This window comes from Lycium ferocissimum, chromosome 6 (genome assembly GCF_029784015.1).
Source record: "Lycium ferocissimum isolate CSIRO_LF1 chromosome 6, AGI_CSIRO_Lferr_CH_V1, whole genome shotgun sequence".
Classification (NCBI taxonomy): domain Eukaryota; kingdom Viridiplantae; phylum Streptophyta; class Magnoliopsida; order Solanales; family Solanaceae; genus Lycium; species Lycium ferocissimum.
Genome location: NC_081347.1, coordinates 29527832 through 29553612, shown reverse-complemented (window position 1 = coordinate 29553612; position 25781 = coordinate 29527832). Strand labels below are relative to the sequence as shown.

Below are 25781 nucleotides of genomic sequence, written 5' to 3'. Positions count from 1 at the left end.
CACTCAGTAGTACGAATAGAATACATGATAAGAGGTGCCGGTATGATAGTATCGGGTACCCGTCACGGCCTCTGGTGGGGTCGTGACAAAAAGGTTTATTTACGACCAACATTTAGCAACGAGTTAAAAATCTAGTCCCTAAAAGCATGCTTATAAGGATCAGATTTATCTTTAGTCCCTAGTTCTCGAATAAATGGCGAAGGGACTAAATATCGTCCCTAATATGATCAATAACTGGTCCATAATGTCAAAAATAAAGTGGGACTAAAGCGTAAAAATAAAATATGGCTCCCAAAAACAAATAAAAATAAATAAATAATGGGAGCTTTAATTCTAAAAGCTAACTCCGTCTTCAAAAATTCCCAAATCTAGCTTCATCAAGAAAACCATTACGCCAGAGACCACCGAGAGAAGTTGAAGTCTGAGCGGAGACTATCACGGGCGGTCCTTCTAGTAACGATACCCTATATTCCTTAATTTTCCTTTTCTCATTTTCTTATTTCTATCGCCGCTGTCCACGTGTAAACCGATCCCTGGTGAGCTTCTTTAACTATGAACCAGAGTTCTCTGTTAACGACACAAGCATGAATACCTGAATGTGCCGTCAGTTCTCCATAGTGTATTTCCATGCTTGTGTCGTTTCTCTATTGCTGGTCCTAGCCGGGAAATAATTCTGGTAGCCTTTGAATTTTTTGACCAATTGGGTTTCTATTTTGTATTGTTTGGATGTTTTTTTCTCACCTATTTATATTCTCCAGTATGTAGACTTGACCATGAGCTCGAGGACTCTCTGAAATCCTGGCTCACATATTTGAACATTGATTCCTCGAAGTCCATGGATGCTTTGGTGATTTTTTATTATATACTTTGTTTCACCATTAAGGTCCATCTCTTGTGGACTCCTCTTTGTTCTATGTCCATCTTTTACTTGTTTTGTATGATTGTGCATAACTCCTTTATTTTCAACACAAATTTCATCGTAATCAACCGGAAAAGGTCCTTTTTTTACATTGTTGGATTAGCTTATTTATGTATGTTCCTTGGCCGTGTTCGAATTCCAAGTTGTTGTTATGTTTTTTATTTTGTAATTGATGTTTTGATTTATTTGGAAACCCGATTAGTAATTCTGAGCTTTTTCAAATGATTGTATTAGACTTTGTGTAAATTTTGTGATATTTTATCTACTGTATAATATGCTTTGTAGAAGCTGTTGTTGTAAGGACCTCTTCTGTTTTTGTCTTTGATTGTTTTGTCTTGTTGTAATTTTGCATATGATTTTTGAGTTCCATATAACCGGTTAAAAGATTTTTTGTGATTCAGTTATTTGTTAGAAGACTGCATGCCATCATTGATTTTCTGAGGGTGTGAAAAGGTATAAGTTTCAACCTTTATATTTCATCTAATGGCACTCTACACAAGCTTTATGCATTTAGCTATTTTCTGCCTAGAGGAAATTTTCACTTATACCATGAGATGATTCCTCGTGTGTTTAGATGGACAAACTGACTGCTTTCCGTACTCCTAAAAGTTTGAAATACTTATAAAATGTCTATAAGCTCTTCTAAAATATAATTCTCTATGGTTTATCGAAATCTTGTTAAAAGGAAATATAAGGAAATAACCTTTTTGATTTCGTGCTAAGCCATGGATCTTGTGAACAACATTCAAGACTTCTTGAAAGGCCTCCTTAGTGCCCGATGTATAGACAATAAAAATGATCTCGTATCACTGGTCAATTGATTTTCAACTATTTGACTAATTTAATTTTCTTTTAGTGCTTTTGGTAATTGTTTATGTTAAACATCTGAGTAATGCCAACCAGAGTAGGATATCCTGTATGATTTTGGTTCAGTTTTGTGTTTATGTATCTGCATATATTTTGACTTTGAAATAAATCAGGCTACACATATCCTGTATGAATTTGAAGGATATTATCAGCCTTATTAACATCAAACTTGATACTAAAGCATCTTTTACAACTCTTTCAGATGGATCCTTTTCAAACTTAAAGAAGTTAAAGATAGAACATTGCTGCCAAATCAAAGTAATGTTTGCTCGATGGTTGTGGCAAAATCTCCACAACCTTGAACATGTTGTGGTGTCTTATTGTGATAAGATGAAAGAAATTATTAGCGGGGATGAGAATAATGAGGAAGAGGTGAGCAGTCAGTACTTGAGTAGTGCTTCGTCATCATCTCGGTCTCTTACCTCTACTGATGTCATCCTCCATAAACTAAGAGTAGTTCATTTATTTGAGCAAGGTGATTTTCTGAAACAATACATGAGAAGTTTGTTGAAGACCACCTTTGTTTCTCAAATTATTGCTACAATTTTCTTTGGTTAGATGACGGGTACCCGACTGCTTTGTGTAAATATCAGCATTCAATCACTTTCTTTATTACATGAAAGTTCTGATGCTATGATCACCTTCTGAATTACCACTCACTGTTATGCTTCTGTTACAAGTAAAAGTTACTAGCTTTGCTCTCTGAGATGTTTCTAGATATTTGAGTTTTGATGCTGAAATCTCCTAAACATCAAGAATAGGCAGAATTCCATTTCTTGATGTCATGTCTTGTAGTCTTGGCTTCTATTATGGATATCGTTTAATTCAACTCAAAGTTATCTTCTTTTGTCAAAAGATGCTCTGTTATCCTTTCGGCTATTTGGATTCTTAGGTTGTTTAGATGATATGGATTCGTGTATAAGCACTCGGTATGCTAATTCTTGATATCATTCGAGATTTTTCACTATAAGTTCCCTGATGTTAATGTTGGATCTTGTAATATTTTCCTTCAAATGAATTTTGGATTCTGTAATATATTAAAAAATTAGAGCTTCTTTCACCTGATCAAACAATTATAGGACAAAAGTTGACTGCTTTAGTGGTTTGTCACTTCTATTATACACATCAACTTGTTATATCCCGTATTTTGAACAACGGGACAATCCGGATTAATTACGATAAGTTGGGGACAAGACTATCCCGAGATACGAAGTAGAGACTTTTGTTTGCTTTAAAGGCTTAAGTTGTGTATGATTTTATTGGCATGGAAGTGTTAAGGAAACATTTGGGGTCAAATTCCATTTTTGGAAAGTATTCTATTTTTGGAAAGTGTCTTATTATATGAAAAAAAAAAAAAACTAAGGGACCGTGTGGCCGGCCACCTTGGTGTGGGCCATGGCCACATGGATGATCAATATTTGGTCTTTAAAAGATGACTTAGTCATCTTATTTTTCATTTAACAATTAGGAAAATTCAAGAAAAATCAAGAAGCTTTGGAGAGCAAGAACAAGAGGCCATTCGGCCATCTCCCTCAAAATTCAAGACCAAAATTTGGCCACCAAAAAAATTATTTCTTCAAGCAAACCTACTAATTGAAGGGTGCTTAGTAACGTGGAGTTGTTGTTTCAAGCAATAGCCTACTTGTTTTCCTCATCCACCACCTTAGCCAAGTTGTGGAGTTGTGAAGAAAGGTGAGTTTTAATCTTGTTTTTATGTGTTATGGATGGTTTATGTGTGTTGTAGTATGCTAAAATGGAAGGAATTCATGATAGAAGTTATGTTGAAGTTGAGCCGTGACATGGTGTTTGGCCGTGTGAGTGTGTGTTGTGTTAAAAGTGGTGAATTAATTCTAATTAGCATGTTTTGATTGTTGTAGTGTGAAGAAAAGAATGAAAATCACATATATGTGTGTGTATGGTGTTGGCCGAAAATGGTCCCCCTTGTGTGTTGGGAATGAACAAATTCTAGTTAGTATTCTAGTTATCGTTGTTTTGGATTCTATGATGAAAGATGCAAGTTTAATGATTCAGATTGATGTTGTAATGGTTACGGGCTGATTTGGAAGTTAATGTGCTCTTAATGTAATTTTTGCATTTATGATAGTGACATTGTTAAAGTGTGGATTGTTAGTGTAATTCATGAATTTGGGAGAGAAGGATGTGGATTATGTTGTTCTCGGGTTTGGGGAGGAATTCGGGTGAGTTGGAGTGTGGTTTGGGTTGTTTGGAAAAGTGTGTGAATTGTTTAAAGTGTTCTTGAATGTTGTTTGAATGGTTCCGGATTAGTAATCGAATGTATAAACATTAATGTTGATTTGAATGTAAGTAGTTGAAGTGAGTATAATGGAATAGTGTGAATGTTGTTGAATTATGTAAAGAGAGTATTTAATGTTAGAATGCGTTTTGAAGTGATTATTAATGTTGCTAGTTTGGTTGTTGATGTTGTTGTTGATGAATTTGGCCGAGTTGAAATCTCGGGGTTGGTGTATTTACAGGGGAAATGCTGCCCAAATTTCTGTAGAATTTGGTGTTCGTTTGGAATTGAATGCCTAAATGCTTATAGCTAATGTTTGATATATTGACGTTATGTAGATCTTGGAGTGCCCGAGACTTGAGGCTTGACTTAGCTTGAGAGCGGACGAGGTATGTGAAGCCCAACCTTTCTTTCTTTTGGCATGTCCTAGTGTTAATTAGGTTATGACACGAGCCTCGGGGTAACTCCACTCTCGAGATCCGAGCTTATGTACGCATCTTATTCGTTTCTAAAGAATTACTCTCTTAATGTAGCCTAGCCAAGGCACTTATGTTTTCATTTGATTGAATTTCAAAGGTTTGTAAAGAATTTTATTCCTAAAAGACGCCGAAACTACGAACGCACGTAACCTCCGTAGACGAGATCAGATCGCCCCGAAACGTTCATAGGGGATTCCATACGGCATAGCATCCCCCAACTATCATAGGCAGGCTCGGGTGGGGTTGATACCCGTCCGTGGGCCCCGCGACTTTTCTATGTTTGTCCTTAATGACCTTCGGGAAAGACTTAGTACTACTTTCACCTTAACTCCCGAGTATGGATTTCTTACTTGTTAATGAGTTTATAATTATGATTTTTATGCATATGGTCACTCACGACTCTGCTCGTGCATATGGTTGTACATCCTTCACCGAGTCCCGGGCCAGTTATGTGTCGTGCGCCCTTGATGCATTCCGGAGTATGATGTGTCCGGTTCGCCGAGCCTCTCATCCGAGGGCCGGGTACCGTGTATATTTGGCGTTATGATGTGTTACGGCGTTATGATGTGTTACGGCGTTATGATGTGATGTGATATGTCGGGTTTCGGAGATATAAAATCTTCTGGAGTATGATGTGTTATGGCGCCATCGACAAAGCGGCGACCATAGTTCTAAGAGCCCTTGCATGATTTATGTTTTTAAACTAAACATTTTGACATTTTGCATATTGTACTTATTTTTGTATCTTCTGTTTCGATTATGATTCTGCTACTATATTTCTTGCTTTGCATACTCAGTACATATTCCGTACTGACCCTCTTTCTTCGGGGGCTGCGTTTCATGCCCGCAGGTACAGATGCTCAGCTTGGTGATCCACCCGCCTAGGACACTTATTCTGCTATCTGGGAGTGCTCCTTCGTCCGGAGCCTACATTTTGGTATATATATTTTTCCGTTGCATACGTATATATATTCATTCAAGGGTATGGGGGGGCCCTGTCCCGTCATATGATTCTGTTACTATGTTTAGAGGTCTGTAGACATGTATGTGGGTTATGTTTGTTCCTGTACAGATATGTTCGTACGTTTTATGTTTGGGCGGTCCTGTCCGCCGTGGCAGCCTCGTCGGCTGCATATGCGTATTTTGATAGGCTATGTACATTACGACAGCCTCGCCGGCTTTTGTGGCACATGTTGGCTATTATGCGTTAATCTGAGACTATACGTGATCACTTATATTTATGCAAGTTTAGTATGCTAATTCTGAGTGTCAGGTGTGTATGAGTGTCCAATTCGGACACTAGTCATGGCCTACGGGGTTGGGTCGTGACACAACTATTTTGTTATGTGATATTTGTTTTTTGCGAATGCCTTCTCAGAATTAACCGATCCTCTATGCAAGGAAAATCTGGTGCCTCGGCCTAATTGCGTGTTGTTAACCTTCATGGCTAAATTTCTAATCTCGGGCTTATGAGATGACAAAAGGGAAAATCATACAAGATTATATGGTTCTTTATTTATGTGTTTAGATGGATACATTTTTTTCTGGCTTATAACTTAGTTCTTTTTGGTTTTTGGTTCTTATTAATAGTCTGAATTTACTTTGTGCGGCATGTAATTTTTCTTTTGACATGTAACCTCTCATATCTTGACATAATTGGGAATTCTTATAGTTGTGTTTTTATTTGTAGTCTATTTAATATAATATAAATATATGATCCAGTGATGATCGTTTTCGCTTGCACTTTTACGCTTTTTGGTTGATGGAAGTTTACTCACCTCACAAAAATACAGTTGTTTTCTGCAGTCTGCTTTTATGGACTTCTCCCTTTTGATTGGTAGATGAATTTATCTCTTTTTAATCTACAGATAGTTAAGGAGAAACAGATACTTCACAAAGGTTCTCTGGTAATTGATAGCAAATCTGCTTGTCTTGCTGACCTGAATATATTTCCTGAAGAAGTACAACGAGGGATAAATTCATGAGCATCGTGATATTACAGGTAATACTACAATGCCAAATGGGAATGTCCTGATTCTCTAGATGGACTTCAAAAATCTTATATCTTATATATGACATTCTTTACCAACTCTTACATTCCTCCGTGCGGTGTTCTTCTTATATTATTTCTAAAAATTATAGTTTTGTCATCTAATCTCCCTTTAATATTAACTAGTAAAATATTTTAGAGTGTTGTATTGTGTACTTGATAGTGTGATTGGTGATATTGCACATGAGTTTCATGAAATGGTACGAGTATGTAGTATTCTCAAATATATTGGATCTATTCTGTATAGGTTATTGTTGCATTATGTTTTATTATTACTTTTTTGGTAAGTAAGAAATTTTATTATCAAGCGAAAATATGAATAGCTCAAAACCAAATAGCTCAGCTGGATAGAAAGCCCCAACTATTAGTTAATTCTACATTAGGTATCAAATACTAAGGCACTGCTACAAATGACTCAAGGGTGAAAACCAAATTCTACAGCTGTCTTACTAATCTTTGCTTCATACTCCCTCTTTGAAACACTTCCTGGACAATCAGTCTAGTAATAGGTTTTGTATTTCTCTTATGCTTGATCGCCGGTTGATTCTTGTCTTGCCATATGTAGTAGCCACTACTTGCAAGTACCGTCCTTTTTCAAACTAATTTTAAAGTTTGAAACCGAAGTACAATCCTGTACACCTCAGCATTAGAGCTCTTACCATTGACTTGTTAAACGACCTATTCTACTTCTATTCCACTCCATTGCGGCTTCTTTATACCTTGCCAATGCAACAACAACTTCACACTGAAAGAACAAGGGTGATGTAATTTCAGTGGACTAATTGCACAAGGGGCATATATCATACGCATTAATTCCCCACCTTGCTTGCCTAACTCTTGTGTATAGCCTTCCATGGGCTGCCATAAATAGGCTGCAAATCTATTTGTGTGGGCCTATATTATTGCATATTATTCTCCTCCATGGAGCCTTTGGATACTCCCCTCTCAGCCACTAAACAGGGAAATGTTCCGTACATACTAGATCGTTCATTGTCATTCCAACTTGCACATTGTCATTCCAACTTGCTCAATATACCTACTTGCACCAATAATCTTCCTTAAGCACCATGATGCCATAACAAACATTTTGCATATGGAAGAGTATGCATTATATGATAACCCAAAATTGGGCCAATTTAGTTATTTAATGCACTTGCACTGTACCAGCATATTTTGATCCATATAGATGGCAGAGTAATTAGGAATTGAAAATCTAGAATGCCTTCTCTTATTTCTTATGAACTGAAATTTTGTGTGATTTGGTTGTTCAAATATTTATTTTTCTAAACAAATTCTTTTTTGTGCAGTACATTTTACAGGATTTTGGAGGCTTCAGCTTACAAGTCAAGATGCAATTCTGAAGATTTCGAACAAGTTGACAAATTGGTTATCTTTTTTCAAACTATTAGACGAATCGTTATAGTATTATTACTAGGGATGTTAGCCTTTGCAGGCTAATGAGTAGGGTAAATATAGTATGACTTATGTATTTTTGTATACAATGGCATTGCTAATTCCGATTTTTAATTAATACTAGTGATGACTTTGTTTATATGCGCTTGATTTTTTATTTGACTTTATATATATTAGAAATTCAGGTCATAAATCATCTTTAGTGATAGTTCTTTCGTCAAAATTGTATACAGAACTTCAGGGACCAGCAATTGCTTCCATTTGAAGATCATAGTCTTGGTCGCAAAAGACTTTTAAGGACCAGCGAGCTTGTCCCTGAATATTTTAGGCGCCAACTGATCTATGTGTCTAGGGACCGCAAATACGATCCTTACAAGTGATCTAGGGACTAGAATTTTTCAAGTCGCAAACACTATTATGACCAATGGCGACCAAATTTTTCCAGTCGCTATTTACTTTTTGGGACCAGAATTAGACTTTTAGGGACCATTTTTCTCGTCCCTAATGGCCTTTTTTCTTGTAGTGATTGTTGATAGGCTTACAAATTCAACACATTTTCTAGTTATCAAGACTACTTACTTTGCTGAGGATTATGCAAAGTTATATATTAACGAGATAGTGTAACTGTCACGCCCCGAACCATGGCCTGGACGTAACACGGTACTCGGTACCTTACTGCATGTGACCGAGCGAACTACATGGCTTGCTGAATCATCATGAGGCATAACATAAGCAGAATACGACATAAACATGATGAGCCTTAATAAACATAAGATTTCAAAATATCAAATAAAATACTTGTTTAAAAATATGAATATGGATTGTCATAGATAATGAGCCAAAGATGGCTATACGACTCTGAACATCTGACATAACATAACTATCTAGTCTATGAAACCTCTAACATGAGTTTGAACTGCTAAACATACTTACTGGGACAAGGGCCCCAACATACCTTAAATGCATAACTATCATAAAAGTAAATAATGACTAAACCCCGAAGAAGATGGGGCTCACCAAAAGCTGATACTTCGATGATCTTATAAAGTAGATCTGTCATCCTGTAAGTCCGTACCTGCATCGTGAAATGCAGGCCCCCGAGCAATAGAAAGGGGACGTCAGCACATTGAATGTACTGGTATGCAAAGCAACTAAATGAAATAACATGGGACATGGAATAACATGATAAGAAGTGAAACTGGAATTGAAACCTAGTCATGAGCATGAATACATATATATATATATATATATATATATATATATATATATATATATATATAAATCTTAAGTAGGAAGAGCATAAATATAACCGACAACATGAAATCTGGTACATACGCCCTACCAGGAAAGCCTCTCATACCTTGCCAGGGTATAAGATGAAATATAACATGAAAGGATCCAATCAATATTAAGGAATCGTCCTAAACATGGGCGGGGCGATCCTTATCCTACGGTGGCTATGTAGTTTCAGGCTGTTTGAAGCCTTCTCGGTAATTAGTGCAACTCCTAAAAACATGAGCATGATATAGTTGGCTAATAAGTCCCTGAATTTCATGAAAGCATGACTTTTATTTAGCATGAATATATCTTGTGTCATGGCATGAAAATAATTATATAAGGTAATTGCATGAAAACTTGTAGACATGTATAATATTCATGACATAAGCATTTTTTATTTAAAAACTTGCATGTAAGAACCCATGGAATGCAAAGGATGGGTTTTTCATGGATTACGGACAGATTTTCAATAACCATAATGGAATATCAAGAACACAATAACGAATTATTTATACAAACATGGTATATCATGGTACATATACTTAGGGTTATCATGAACATAGCTAGAACCCTGTTTTCGTATAACCTTATACTTTCATGGAAGAACGTGGCGTGGCGAAGAACAAAGATGTTCCCACACGTGGATAGAAATCCTACATACCTCAATTGCTCCAAAAACTTGAGAAAAGTCTGAATCTTGAAGAAGAATTCCAAAAGCTTTGAATTTGAAACTTTAAGAAGAGTTTTCACCATTTTTCGTAACTAATGTTCATAGCTCAAACCACACTTCTCCGGACCTCCAAATCCGATCTCCACCGTTCATATTTCAGAACTATATGTTTTGACCACTCGGTTAAAATTTATACTCGATCCAATGGTTAGATTACCGGAAAGCACTAATTGAATATGGATGGTCTGAGTGAAAGTCAACAGAAAAATACTAGGGTTTTCTCTAACTCTTTACAACTCTTGATTTTATAGGGTGCCGGGGTGGATGAATTTATTCAATTGTTTAGAAACGATGTAATTTTGTAGAATACAAAGGTTCTTGATTGAAAGATTTACCTTGGAGGAAACTTTAGGAAACTAGATATTCAAACCAAACTCTTGACGGTTTCTTGATTTTTCTTGATTGCAAGAATGAGTTTCTTGCGGTTCTTGAAAGATTGGCGTGCATAGGTTCTTTAGGGAGGGAGGTAGAGAGAAAATAAATAGTCTCTTCGGGTTTAGAATAGTGCTAGACGTTTTTACTTCATAAAATAATAAAATAAGGAGTCCCAATTCGAGTAGGAAAAGGCTCAAAACGTAACCCAAAATCTGAAAATTCTACTCTGACTAAGGTTAGTAAAACAGGCATAACTCTTAGAGAATAGCTTCGTTTGGGTTCCACAACTTCAGTTGGAAAGATATTTCAAAGAGCTACAACTTTCATGTTTTAATTTTTCTCAAATTCTCAAACAATAAAGGGGTTATGGGTGCCCGAAGTAGGCCTGTTGACCATTTTCGCAAAACGCACAAACTTTCAAATTCTCTGCTAAACTCCAACGCTGCAAGTATAACCCTTGTTCTAAGATATGGGATGTAACAAACTTGATTAGTTTTCAAAACACTTTCTACACGTCCCATCTTGGTTCCATTGTATCATCATCTTACCAGTCAAACCTTCGGGGTGTTACAATATCTCCCCCTTGGGATCATTTGTCCTCGAATGATGGGTCATGGTTAGAATTTAGGCTGGACATGGCATGATACTTGAACGTGATGAAACATGACATGAAACATAAGAGCTCGACATGATTACGTGGGAACATGGTCATGGAGCATGAGAACTGAATACGTGATTACATAGAAACATGTACATGGAAACATGAAGCTGAATAGTCCATACATGAACAGGAATCGTGAGACACTTGTCCTTAATTGACGAATAGTGGTTATGGATTACTACCGACTCTGGAATTTTACAAAAAATTTAAGCAAAAATTTCTTTAAATTTGAACTATCACAACGTATCTCAAACACTTCACTAACTAAAGTATTCCACACAAGCCTCACAACGCATCTTGATACGCATGACGTGACATAACGTGGTAACTAAAATATAGACGTGACTAACAGGGATACTGAGCTGGCATGAACACATGAGTATTGGCTGAATGATTACATGATTACTATACATGGGGTTTGGAAGAGAATTCGTAGGCACGAATGACATGAGTATTGGAAAACAGGAACGAACATGACATGATTACCTGGGCGTGAGGAGCATGACGTGGGACATAAATACATGAAGACTGGTTGGCATGAATACATGAGTGCTAAACTGTTATGAGATGTGAATAAGTGTAAACATGGATATCATAACATAGGATTTGAATGTCGAAAACATGATTGTTACAACCTGAGGGTTGAATACTGAGCGCGGGTAGGATCTGAACACTTAGAGACTTGATCATAGACGTTCGTATGTCACCACGGTAGACATATGAAATAAGAGTATGACTTAGGCCTTGAATGAAATCGCAATTTGGTGCAAATGAGTCCGACATAAGTCATAGAATAGAAATAGGATCCCAACTTATAGTGTGAAACTCGAGCATGGCATATCATGAGTATGTCAAATCTAAGTAAAGTACTCCCAAAAATAAGCACCATAGGGTGTAGGAAAGGAACTCTTGTTCACTCTGAAACTTAGATGTGAATACCTTAGATTATCTTACTTTTCGTTCATCAATCCCCTTATCGTGAGCGGATCATAAAGGATCATAGAGGAAAGGAATTCGTAGGTAAAACTTATGTGAAATACTTCATTTTAGAGTATAGACAGGACATGGGTACATTGAACATGAAGGACGTAACTTGGAGCATGCGTACATGAAAACGTGATTAATATGACATGAAACGTAATTACGTGAATAGCATGACATGGGGAATAGGGACATAAGCAACATGTCATTTACATGAACACTTCATTTGTCAAGGACCTAAGATATGGGTGGAAAGTCACCTTGATCATAAACAGTACATATGTACTTAGTGAAAGAAATGGCATCCTTTGTGACAAGTTACGAGATGGTTTAAAACATTAGCCAGAGGAACATAAGCACAAAACATATAAAATCGTGAGTCGGACATCCATCTTGACTTACTCTCATCATTGCCTACCAACATCATTATTATGCTATTTTTAAAGGTGGATGATTAATAAATCTATCGTGGGCACGAGTACGTGGAAACATAGTAGTATACCATTGGAGTCGAAATAAGTCATTTACCTAAGGCATTCTCCGTTGTCCAAGGAATAGGTGTGCATTCCATAAGATTCTTAGTCTTTAAACTCTTATATTACCTTCCCTTCGATCATTATCAAAGTCACCATCATAATCGGAAAGTACTTAAAAGCTAGAACATGGACATGGGTATAAAAGCACGATAGATACGTGGGACATGAATGTAGTTTTTAACTTTAGACATGAGCACAACCTGATGTGCGAAACATGAAAGGACATTTTCTTTGGGTAGCTTACCGTCGTATGGAGTCTTAATTGTTGTATCTTAAACGTGGAGTGTAAAGCTCTAGCATGGGCATGAAATAGGTACGAAAGGCACGAGTAGAGTACGTCTGGGCATTAGTGCCACATAGTGTATGAATTACTCTGGAATTGGAACCGTTACGCTCTTAAACCCGCTATTCGATCTAGAACTTTATCTCATAACATATTTACCTAGTCCTTGACCACAACGGGCATGACAAAAATCGCATTCTACGCACCTTATCTTGGCTAAATGAAACTGTGATCCTCTGACATAATCTCCTTAATATCTATCAACTTACGAAACACGTAATCTATAGCAGCACCTTATCGCACGATCTCCCCCTTAGTCCAAAAGATGACGTTTAAAGCATGTGGATCCCTTAAGTTAGCGATGAGTAGTCATCTAATCATTCCGTTGGTTTTCTCTAAATTTCATCTTGCCTCTAAGACTATCTCCATAAAACTTGTCTCATTATCTCCTTACCTACCTTATCTATTACCCATCATAATAATATTCTTATGGCAACTTACTAACACCGCCCTCTAATTCGGCCTAAACCACATAAATAAGTTAGAACCATTGCCGAGAGACTTGACATTATCGATCATATCTTAGAATTACGAAATCTTTCTTGTTTTAGTTACGTACCCGGTACACTGGTCACATCTTTGAAGGAAAGATTAAATTACTCTACTCTGAATTACTTACCATTCCCTTTTAAACACCTACTAGCATCATGTTCTTTGATTCTGTCCCGAACGATAAAGTGAAACGTAGATTATTTCTAACTTCCCACATCATCTGACCCTATTCTGCGGTGGTACACTATCTCTTCTGTCCTATAGACATGGATCACACTTAGTGAAAATATCATCATTCTTAAATGATAGATTGAAATACTTAACCCCGAACTTTCTATACACTTTAAAATCATATCATACTATGCACATCAGGGTGTAAACACTTAAACACCTAATCTTAAAGGGAACGACCACATCTTATCATCTTATAGTAGTAACTATCCTTGTAGTAACTTACTAACGTCATACTCTCTAGGTATGATCTAAATAAACTTAAGTAATTTAAAACTATCCCCAGAAATTTAATATCGTCTGCTTACGATTTTCTTAGCGAACTCAATCTCTTCTTAGTCACATGTATGGGTCATGGAAAAATATATATATCCTTGAGAAAAAAAATAGAGACATTCTAGTATTACAGGTGGTTTGCTCTTAGGTTATTTCTTGCTCAAAACTACCGTGGACAGTTTATGCCTACTGCAGTTAACATCACAACATGTTACCTTGTAGGGTCTTAAATATGAACTATCACCCTTATACTATAGCTCCATGGTTAAAGAATCCAAATAAACTTATTCTGTAAGGTATATAACCTACGTGTACTATCATACCGAAATTTGTCTTTAAAATGGTACTATCACCTGATAAACACACCATGCATCATTTGGCAAGTCTTAGGTCTCAAATTTTTCTTCTTATTCCTCTAAACACACGGTTGATACGTTCGACATTCGAACGTACATCTTTCTCACCATTGAGACAAGGCTCGGTGCCGAGTTCGAGAGATGTTTTAGAACATAGCTATGTGACCGAGAAGCGAACTACGTGGCTTGCACACACCGAATCATCATGAGGCATAACATCAAGCCCCAAAAGCGTAATACGACATAAACATGATGAGCCTTAATAAACATGAGATTTCAAAATATCAAATAAAATACTTGTTTAAAAATATGAATATGGATTGTCATAGATAATGAGCCAAAGATGGCTATACGACTCTGAACATCTGACATAACATAACTGTCTAGTCTATGAAACCTCTAACATGAGTCTGAACTGCTAAACATACTTACTGGGACAAGGCCCCCAGCATACCTTAAATGCATAACTATCATAAAAGTAAATAATGACTAAACTCCAAAGAAGACATAAAAAGCTGATACGTGGATGATCCTATAGAGTGATCTGTCATCCTGTAAGTTCGTACCTGCATCGTGAAATGCAGGCCCTCGAGCAATAGAAGGGGACGTCAGCACATTGAATGTACTGGTATGTAAAGCAACTGAATGAAATACCATGGGACATGGAATAACATGATAAGAAGTGAAACTGAAAATGAATGAGCAAAAATATTTTAAGTAGGGAGAGCGTAAATATATATAATGTATGTATGTACATGTATATATATATAGTACATGTATATGTATATATATAAGCCTCTCATACCTTGCCAGGGTATAAGATGAAATATAATATGAAAGGATCCAATCAATATTAAGGAATCGTCCTAAACACGGGCGGAGCAATCCTTATCCTACGGTGGCTACGTAGTTTCAGGCTGCTTGAAACCTTCTCGATAATTAGTGCAACTCCCAAAAACATGAGCATGATATAGTTGGCTAATAAGCCCGTGAATTTCATGAAAGCATGACTTGTATTTAGCATGAATATATCTTGTATCATGGCATGAAAATAATTATATAATGTAATAGCATGAAAACTTGTAGAAATGTAGAATATTCATGAAATAAGCATTTTTTATTTAAAAACTTACATGTAAGAACCTATGGAATGCTTAGAACTCATGGTTTTTCATGGATTCGGAAACAGATTTTCAATAACCATAATGGAATATCAAGAACACAATAACGAATTATTTATACAAACATGGTATATTATGGTACATATACTTAGGGTTATCATGAACATATCTAGAACCCTAGTTTTCGTATAATCTCATACTTTTATGGAAGAACGTGGCGTGGGGAAGAACAAAGATGTTCCCACACGTGGATAGAAATCCTACATACCTCAATCGCTCCAAAAACTTGAGAAAATTCTGAATCTTGAAGAAGAATTCCAAAAGCTTTGAATTTGAAACTTTAAGAAGAGTTTTCACCACTTTTCGTAACTAATGTTCATAGCTCAAACCACACTTCTCCGGACCTCCAAATCCGATCTCCACCGTTCATATTTCATAAATCTATGTTGTGACCACTCGGTTAAAATTTTGCCTCGATCCAATGGTTAGATTACCGGAAAGAACCAATTGAATATGGCTAGTCGGAGTGAAAGTCAACAGAAAAATACTAGGGTTTTCTCTAACTCTTTACAACTCTTGATTTTATAGGGTGCCGGGGTGGATGAATTTATTCAAGTGTTTAGAAACGATGTAATTTTGTAGAATACAAAGGTTCTTGATTGAAAGATTTATCTTGGAGGAAACTTTAGGAAACTAGATTGTCAAATCTAACTCTTGACAGTTTCTTAATTTTTCTTGATTACAATAATGAGTTTCTTGCGGTTCTTGAAAGATTGGCGTGCATAGGTTCTTTAGGGATGGAGGTAGAGATAGAATAAGTAGTCTCTTTGGGTTTATAATAGTGTTAGGAACGTTTTTACTTCATAAAATAATAAAATAAGGAGTCCCAATTAAGTAGGAAAAGGCTCAAAACTTAACCCAAAATTTGAAAATTCTGCTCTGACCAGCGTTAGTAAAACAGACATAACTCTTAGCAAAGAGATGCGTTTAGGCTCTACAAGATACCGTTGGAAAGATATTGCAAAGGGCTACAACTTTTATGTTTTAAGTTTTCTCAAATTCTCAACGAATAAAGGGGTTACGGGTGCCTGAAGTAGGCCTATTAACCATTTTCGCAAAACACACAAACTTTCAAATTCTCTGCTAAACTCCAATGATACAAGTCTAACCTTTATTCTAAGATATGGGATGTAACAAACTTGATTAGTTTTCAAAACACTTTCTACACCTCCCATCTTGGTTCCATTATATCATCATCTTACGAGTGAAACCTTAGCCCGAAGGTACGAGGTGTTATAGTGACTTCATGGCATTCCAGTACCATTATATCATCATCTTACAAGTTAAACCTTAGCCCAAAGGTACGAGATGTTACAGTGACTTCATGGCATTCCAGTATCTATTATTTCAAACAGAGGTACGTAATTCACAGCTAACTTCTGGAGATCTTTTCAGAAAGGATTGGGGACGCAAGTGAGTCTTAGCACAGCATTCCACCCCAGACAAATAGGCAAGCTGAACAAACGATTCTGCCACTGGAAGATATGTTACGGGCACGTGTGATAAACTTCATAGGTAGTTGGGATGATCATTTACCACTTATTGAGTTCGCATAAAATAATAGTTACCATTCTAGTATTCAGATGGCCTCGTATGTAGCTTTATATGGAAGGAAATGTAGAACATCTATCGGATGGTTCGAGGTTGGAGAATCTAAGCTAATAGGACCAGAGTTGATCCAGCAGGCAGTTGATAAGTCAAGCTTATTCAAGAAAGGCTATTGGCTGCTCAGAGTCGCCAGAAGTCTTATGCAAATCGGCAACGAGATTTGGCGTTTTTCAGATAAGCGATTGGGTGTTCCTAAAGATATCACCAATAAAGGTTGTTATGAGGTTCGGCAAGAAAGACAAGCTTAGCCCTAGATACTTTAGACCTTACAAGATCATACGAAGAGTGGGCCAAGTGGCCTATAAGTTAGATCCCCCTTCATACTTGGAGTCCGTAGATCCAGTTTTCCATGTGTCTGTGCTTCATAGGTGTATCAAATATCCTTCTAGAGTGGTACCTATTGATGACGTTCAGATTACTGAGCAACTATCATATGAGGAAGCACCTATTGCCATCTTGGATCGACAGGTTCATAGGCTGAGAACCAAGGATGTGGCATCGGTGAAGGTACTATGGAGAAACAAGAATGTTGAGGAGATGACTTGGGAAGCTGAGAAAGATATGAAGTCTAGATATCCTCATTTACTTCCGACTCCAGAGCAGATGCAAACTACAGCACAAGCGTCTTCAGATATGTATTATTTACCTGTTACTCTTATTGGTCGTGAGGGGCCATTGTTGTTATTAATTTTTTTGGCCCCATGTGGCATTTTATGGTTTGGATTGCTATGTGGCGAGTTGGTAGTGGTATAGTTACAGAGGAGACTCTAACGAAATTTCTATAGGATTTTTAAGATTTTAACATTCGAGGACGAATGTTTCTAGAGGGGGGGGGGGGGGAATGTTACACCTTGTAGTTTTATACATTTAGATTCGTTGTACATTAGTCTTGGACACCAGGATTTGTTTTCAAGGTCATACGCATGCTTAACTTATTCTTATAAGGGTTTAAGTTCATCTTTGGTAAGTTGCGGAAGGATTAGAGAGTAAGTGAATCGAAGCGGAAAGGTTCATGAAAACTTGTTTTTGGGAAATATAAAATAGGGACCATATAATATGAGCTACGGTCCGTATTTTGAGATATGGACCGTATTTAAGGATTTTAAAATTTTTCAAAGAAGACAGTTTTTAAGGTGGAGGAATACGGCCCATTATACGGACCGTATAATTTTATATGGCCAGAAAGTTGGCCGTTTAGTGTTATACGACCAAGAATACGGGCCATATTTTTTATGGCGATGGAGTTTTTTTGATTTTATATATCACGACTTCTCTTCATTTTAAGTCATTTTTAACATAACGCCAAGTTCAAGAAAGCTCTAGAAACTTCTCCCAACATATTCAAACACTTCTCCGAGCATAATCAAAGATCAAAGTGAGGATCAAAGTACTTAGGGTTTCAAAGTGTGGTTGAAACTTATCTCTTCTTCTTGTAGAAGCTTTGAAGGGTATTTCAAGGTGAAGTGATCTTGGAATTGAAGTGTTCTTGAGTTCTTGAGGTAAGATTTCATCTTGTTTTCATGTTTATGAGTTTATGTGGTAATTATGCTAAGATTTGAGGGAAAGAAATTGGAGGAAAGGTTCAAACATGAACTTGATGATATTTTGAGTTATAAGTTAACTTCAGCTATGATTGTTAGCATATTTTGAGCATAATTTTGTTATGAGGGATAATAGTAATGTTGAGAAAGCGTTTTATACAAGTGTATATGGGGTACGCTCAATGGTATATCTTTAAATATGGTGAATATGAGGTTAAAGGAGATCATATGGAGTTGTTATGTAAATTTTTAGTTGTGGATTTTGTGGTAATGATTAAGGAATAGGGGAAAAGGCTGTCTATTTCACTTTGGAATCAAGTTAGCATTGATATACAAATGCTATCTAAGTCGTATATATATATTTTTGGTTGTAGGAGTGGCGCTCTAGTGGTGATAAGTTTGTTGTTGGATTACTTAGAAGACTTGAGATATGTTAAGGCTGTACATTTCTTTCCTTTGGCATGATCATATCAATACGAACATATACGGATGATATTCATAATCACTCCACTTTTAGAAATAGTAGGAGCTTATGTTCTTGATCTTCTTATGATGTTATTGATCTTATCTCATGATTATTGATCAAGTCTCATGATTATTGGTCTTGTTTATGGTTGTTGATCTCATCTTATGGTTATTGTTCTGTCATGACCCAACCGGAGGGTCGCGACGGGCACCCGGTGCTAGCCCACCCGGGCACCTCTTAACATACTTTCACATCACATCTAGGTGAGCCACATAGTTAAATCACACTTTTCGTTCATCAATCATACTAATCCCACTTGGGTAACAATACATTTATGCCATCATTAGCAACTATGACCATATCAATGTACATAAGCCTTCAAGGCTAACAAAACAATATCCCAAAATATAGGCCGACAAAGCCGAACACATCTAACCATATACACATGTCTACGAGCCTCTAAGAAGAATACGTCATATCATATAGGCGGGACAGGACCCCGCCATGCCCATAAATATGTACACAAAAGAATCTATACCAAAAGCTGCAGCTCCGAATGAAATGGAGCCCTACTATGTAGTCCCTGAATAATGAAGCTATGGATCAAGTTCTGTCTCACCGGCCACTGCGGGCATGACACAGCGTCCACAAACAAAAGGACGTCAGTACGAAGAATATACTGAGTATGTAAAGCATGATCAATATCAATATGAAAGCATAATAAATAACATATGAAATAACATAGGATGGGAGATATTAGTATCATCGTCATAGCACTTACTTGCTTTTCATAGGGACATTCCATTTCTATTGCGTATCCGTGTACATACATCCATACCCGTATTCGTACTCTTTTACCTTTCGTATCCATTTTCGTGTTCGTATTCATATTTCCATTCATACTCGTATTCTTATCATACACATGGCATATACATAGTCATTACATATCATTTACATATACTTGGCATATTCGTACTCATATTGATGTCATAGACATATTATTTATATAGCATACCCGATCACGAAGGTTCGGTGTTTCACATACCTGGCCCTACTAAGGCTCAGTGTCATACATACCTGGCCCTACCAAGGCTCAGGGTTATCCGTACCCAACTGCAGTGGTGCGCAGATCATCATATATAGATATATACATATTCACTATATTCTATCCGGTCATATAAGCTCGGGGTTTCATAATAGCCATACATAGGCACATATACATATAAGCATCTTTAGCATTATTACTATCGTCGTTCATCACATCTATCCTTAAAGGATTACTCGTCATATAAGGAACTTAGTACAATCGTATCATATTGAGAATCATAAGCTTAGTAGCTTTTAGAGATAGGATCATTGGAGAATATCGTAGGCTCATAGAAGGATAGATATTTGGCCAAAGAACCATGCCTTATGAAAGAAGGGTTAGCCTTACATACCTTTTCGTTTAGCTATTCTATCACTTGAACGTTCTCCTTCAATGCTCACGTTCTACCTTCATTAGAGTTTACACTAGCATTAGAAAATCGATAGCTTAGCATACTTGACTAAAGCTAGAGAAAATTGGGTAGCATCTCTTTTATTTATACAACTTTCTCCATATCATATATCAACTCCCAAACGTTAATAATAACATTCACAACATCATCACAATAGCCTTTATTCGACTACATTATCCTTACTTCTCAATTCACTTCAATTCATCCATATTCATGGTCATAACACACGATTACGTTCGTTCACATACAATGTCTATTCCATAATCTCAATGTCATTTATAACATGGTTATAATCATAATGCATCAAGAATCATGACTCAATCCAAACATTTACTCAAAAGTGACATTATTCCCACATTCATGACCCACTTCCTATTTCCTTATATAATCCAAGTGTTTCAACTTTAAAATACCTTAAACAACATGGAATTGTGATAAAACTTACCTTATATGGTGTAGGAATGAACCTTGGGTGCAAACACTTCACTTGAGAAAAACCCTAGTTTCACCTTCACTTGGATTCTTGTCTTGGATGAACTTTAATGGGTTTCTTATACTTGGTTCACTTGGTTTGAGGAAGTTGAACACTAATTTCTCTTGAAATCTTGTGGAAGAAATGTAGAGAGATGTTTTAGAGAGAAGGGGAGTGAAAGGGGAAATGAAATAAATGAAACTTGGATCCTTATTTAATAACACCATTCAGCCGAGACCAACTTCTACGGACCAACATACGGTCCGTATAATTTATACTGGCCGTATGTCTGGCCGTATATTTGGTCCAGAGAGGGGTCTCAATCTGTGCTGGAAATACGGCTAGACATACGGTCCGTATGTTTTATACGGCCAGTATGTTTGGCCGTATAATGCCCAAAGGATCCCGAACTTGTTCTCGTCGACTTGTTTGATCTCCAATCCTTATGGAACCTTCTTGACACTTGTTTATCAACTCATTATCAATCTAAGGGATGTTATAAATCTTCTCGAAAGCCTCATTAAATCTTTTTTAACTCATTACTCGTAAATTCCTTCCGATACTTATCATATGCATTGTCTTCTCTTGGCAACTTTCTCGTCTAACATCGAATGTCTTTGAAATCTTACTTAAGGTCATCAAATGTCATTCTTTACTTATTGAAACACCGTATACTTCGTACTCTTCGCTAGTCTATTCACTGCGAAAAATTTTTCCGAGGTGTAACATGTTCCTTCAAGCTGAGATATGTCGATGATGTTAGCTCCGTAATGGTAATCAGAGGTATACCGACCTTACGTCAATCCGATAGAGTTATAACATTTATTTGATATATATAGCTATTTTATGACATCTAGCCACGGTATAGTCTGTCGGGTATGGCACCTATTGTGCACACCACTGCAGTTGGGTACAGTAACACCGAGCCTATCGCGGACGGTTATGATGACACCGAGCCTGATTATGGCCTTGTACAGTATGATGATGATATGACTTATGTATATGTATGAAAAAAAAATTAAAAAGGAAAGCATGCATATCATCCGCCTTCTGAGGCATTCAGATGTACAGGTTATTTCTCTTTATCTCATATTACTTTCATATCTTTATTATGTTGTTATTCATGCCTTACATACTCGGTACATTATTCGTACTGACGTCCTTTTGTTTGTGGACGTTGCGTTCATGCTCGCAGGTAGACAGGGAGACGGTTCAGACCCTTAGGCTGCCTTCTCAGCGCTTGTATTGGAGCACTCCACTTGTTCTGGAGTTGCAGTTTAGCTTGGTATGATTCTTTTGTGTACATATGGGTATGGCGGGGTCCTGTCCCATCCTTATTATGTTATGCACTCTAGTAGAGGATCGTAGACAGATATGCACAGTTAAATGTTTTATGACCTTCTCGATCCACATTTTGTTGTATCATTATCTTGACAGCCTTGTCGGCTTGTAGCTTGATGACGTATGTATGTATATATCTTTTGGACCTGTGTCCCTTCCAGTTCATAATATTTATTAGTTAGCATCAAGGCCCACTCGAGTACGATTATGTGATGCACGTATGTTCTATATTACGCAATAGGTTAGATCCCGGTGTCCAGTCACGGCCCTCCAATTGGATCGTGACAAAGGCAACTATTTATACTAACTCTGTTACAACAAAGGCCATAAATTAGCACTTTACAAAATTAACCCACATGGGACCTTCATCTTCCAATTGTCCAATTGCCTTACAATTATAGCCCAAATTGCAACCCTAGCCTTGAATTGGATTCTTAGCCATGAATTGCAACCTATTGCCACAATTGCATTTTTAACCCTTTTGTGCTCCTAGTAACTTTGAGTAGTAGCCTCCTCATTCTCTTGCCAAGCCACCTCCCATATGTTGTAAACCTTTGAGATCTTTTCTTCAAGTTCTTCCAATACAACTCTCCCCATGAACATGGCTTGAAGCTCCTTTGCTTGGCTATGGGTGAATGGCCTTGAAGGAGTTGTGCCAAGTGGGTTCATATCCTCCTCCCTTTCTTGGAGAAGATTTGTCCTCGAATATAAAGGCTCACCCTCAACACAAGAAGATAGATCACTTACATTGAAAACATTATGGACATTATACTCACTTGGTAAGTCGATCTTGTAGGCATTCTTCTCAAGGACTTTGAATGGACCATCTCCTCTTGGGCTCAACTTCCCTTTTCTCAGTGGGCGAAATCTCTCTTTCCGAAAGTGAACCCATACCCAATCATTGGATGGGAAGTCCACTTTCTCTCTCCCATGTTTTTGTCTTTTGGCTATTCTGGTATTAATCTTGTCAGTGCTCTCCTTTACCTTGGCACTAATTTTCACCATTTCGGCCTCCTTTGCTTTGCATCTAAACTCACAACAACATCACTAAACAAAGGGTTAAGGTTAAGAGAATCAAAGAATTAAAACCATAACACACTTCAAATGGGGTCAGGCCAATATAGGAATGGAGAGACTGATTATAAGCAAACTTAATCAAAGGCAAACGGTCCTCCCAAGTAGTGGGTTTTCCTCTAATCATAAACCTAAGCATGCTCCCTAGAGGCCTATTCACTACTTCTATTTGACCATCCGTTTGAGGGTGGCAAGAAGTAGAGAACAACATCTTGGTACCAAGTGTGCCCTAAAGACTCTTCCAAAAATGACTAAGAAACTTAGAATCTCTATCACTAACAACAGTGCAGGGGACTCCATGCAATTTAAGAACATGATTCACAAATAGAGAAGCTACATGAGATGCATCATCACATTTATTGCATGGTATGAAATGAGACATTTTTTAGAACCTATCTACCACAACAAAGATGCTGTCATGACCTCATTTGGTTCTTGGAAGACCCAATATGAAATCCATAGAAATATCAGCCCAAGGACCAATAGGAGTGGGAAGGGGAGTATACATATCTTGAGGCTGAGTCTTGGACTTGGCTTGTTTGCATTCCATGCATTGACCACAAAGCTTTTCCACATCATGCCTCATCTTGGGCCAATAGAATTGTTCATGTAGAATGTCAAGCGCCTTGGCCACTACAAAGTGTCCCATCATGCCTCCACTATGGGCTTCTTTCACAAACAACTCTCTCCAAGAGCTCATAGGAACACACACTTTTCCATCATTGAACAAGAATCCATCAATAAATTGGAATCGGTCAACCCTCTTCCCTTGAGTCAACTCTTCAGAAATTTCTTTGAAATTGAGATCTTAAGAATAGAATCCCTTAAGGCTTTCAAATCCCATCATTCCAGAAGTCATAGTGTTTAGCAAGACATACCTTCTAGACAACGCATCCGCCACCACATTTTCTTTACCCTTCTTGTAATGGATCACATAAAGGGAAAGCTTCAATAAGTTCCACCCATATTGCATGTCTCTTATTGAGTTTGGATTGGCTCTTCAAATGCTTCAAGGATTCATGATCCGAACGAATCACAAATTCTTTATGCCACAAATAATGTTGCCAATGGGTCAATACCCTCACAAGTGCATACAACTCCTTGTCATAAGTAGAGTAGTTCAATGACGCCCCTTTTAGCTTTTCACTAAACTAAGCCAATGGCTTTCCTTCTTGCATTAATACCCCACCTATGCCAACCCCGGAAGCATCACACTCAACTTCAAAAGTTTTCTCAAAATTGGGTAATTGCAACAATGGTGACGAACTCAACATGGACTTCAATTCTTGAAATGCTTTCTCTTGCTCATCTTCCCAAACAAAAGGAACATTTTTTTTTTTATCAATTCGATCAAGGGAGAGGCAATTGTACTAAACCCCTTTACAAACCTTCTATAGAAACTTACCAACCCATGGAAACTCATCACATCGGTTGCATTTTTAGGAGTTGGCTAAGTTCTAATAGACTCCACCTTTTCTTCATCAACCTCCACACCATTTTCACTCACCACAAAACCTAAGAACACCACTTTATCAACACAAAAAGAACACTTCTTGAGATTAGCAAACAACCTCTCACGTAACAATATGTCAAATACTTGCCTCAAATGGCCTACATGCTCCTCAATTGATTTGCTATACACTAGAATATCATCAAAATAGACAACTACAAACTTATTGATAAATGGTTTCAAGACATGGTTCATCAATTTCATAAATGTGACAGGTGCATTAGTTAGGCCGAATGGCATGACAATCCACTCATAGAGGCCAAAATTGATTTTGAATGTCGTTTTCCACTCATTACCGGGGTTCATTCAAATTTGGTCATAGACACTTCTAAGATCAACCTTCGAAAACACACTTGATCCACAAAGCTCATCCAACATATTATCAAGTCTAGGAATGGGATGGCAATACTTTATCGTGATTTTGTTGACGGCTCTACATCCTCCAAGTGCCATCTTTCTTTGGGACAAGAATCACCAGAACGACGCATGGGCTAAGACTCTCCTTCACTAGACCCTTTTCAAGAAGCTCCTCAACTTGCCTTTGCAATTCTTTTATTTCTTCCGAATTGCTCCTATATGCCGGTTTGTTAGGAATTTGTGAACCCGGCACAAAGTCAATTTGATATTCAATACCCCTCAATGGAGGAAATCTGTCGGGCATCTCCTCCAGAAATAGCTTATCATATTCATGCATAAGAGAAGACACACTAACAGGCAAAGTGCTAGTAGTTTGGTTAGTATGCAAAAGAAGATCTTTGTTTACAAGGCACACCATGAAGTGCCTTTCATCAATTCCCTTCAAACTATTGCTTGGTTTGGCCAACATACACCTCTTGGATCTATCTTGA

General features: G+C 37.3%; 1 protein-coding gene and 1 long non-coding RNA gene across 6 annotated transcripts; both read left to right on the top strand.

The window, feature by feature from the left end:
• Positions 1 to 249: 249 nt before the first annotated feature.
• On the top strand, positions 250 to 8136 carry LOC132059604 (uncharacterized). 5 transcript variants are annotated; one of them, XR_009415654.1, is made up of 5 exons: positions 250 to 676; positions 759 to 847; positions 1989 to 2567; positions 6388 to 6521; positions 7877 to 8136. It is a non-coding gene; the product is annotated as an uncharacterized LOC132059604 (long non-coding RNA). The 5 variants fall into 5 exon arrangements; XR_009415656.1 differs by lacking the exon at positions 759 to 847 and adding an exon at positions 1321 to 1372 and having other exon boundaries at positions 252 to 453; XR_009415655.1 differs by lacking the exon at positions 759 to 847 and adding an exon at positions 1305 to 1372 and having other exon boundaries at positions 252 to 453.
• An 8869-nt stretch (positions 8137 to 17005) lies between these two features.
• Positions 17006 to 17783, top strand: LOC132061255 (uncharacterized). Its single transcript, XM_059454101.1, has 2 exons — positions 17006 to 17259; positions 17399 to 17783. The coding sequence occupies exons 1-2, from the start codon at positions 17006 to 17008 to the stop codon at positions 17781 to 17783; spliced, it is 639 nt and encodes a 212-aa protein (XP_059310084.1).
• The last annotated feature ends 7998 nt before the right edge of the window (positions 17784 to 25781 follow it).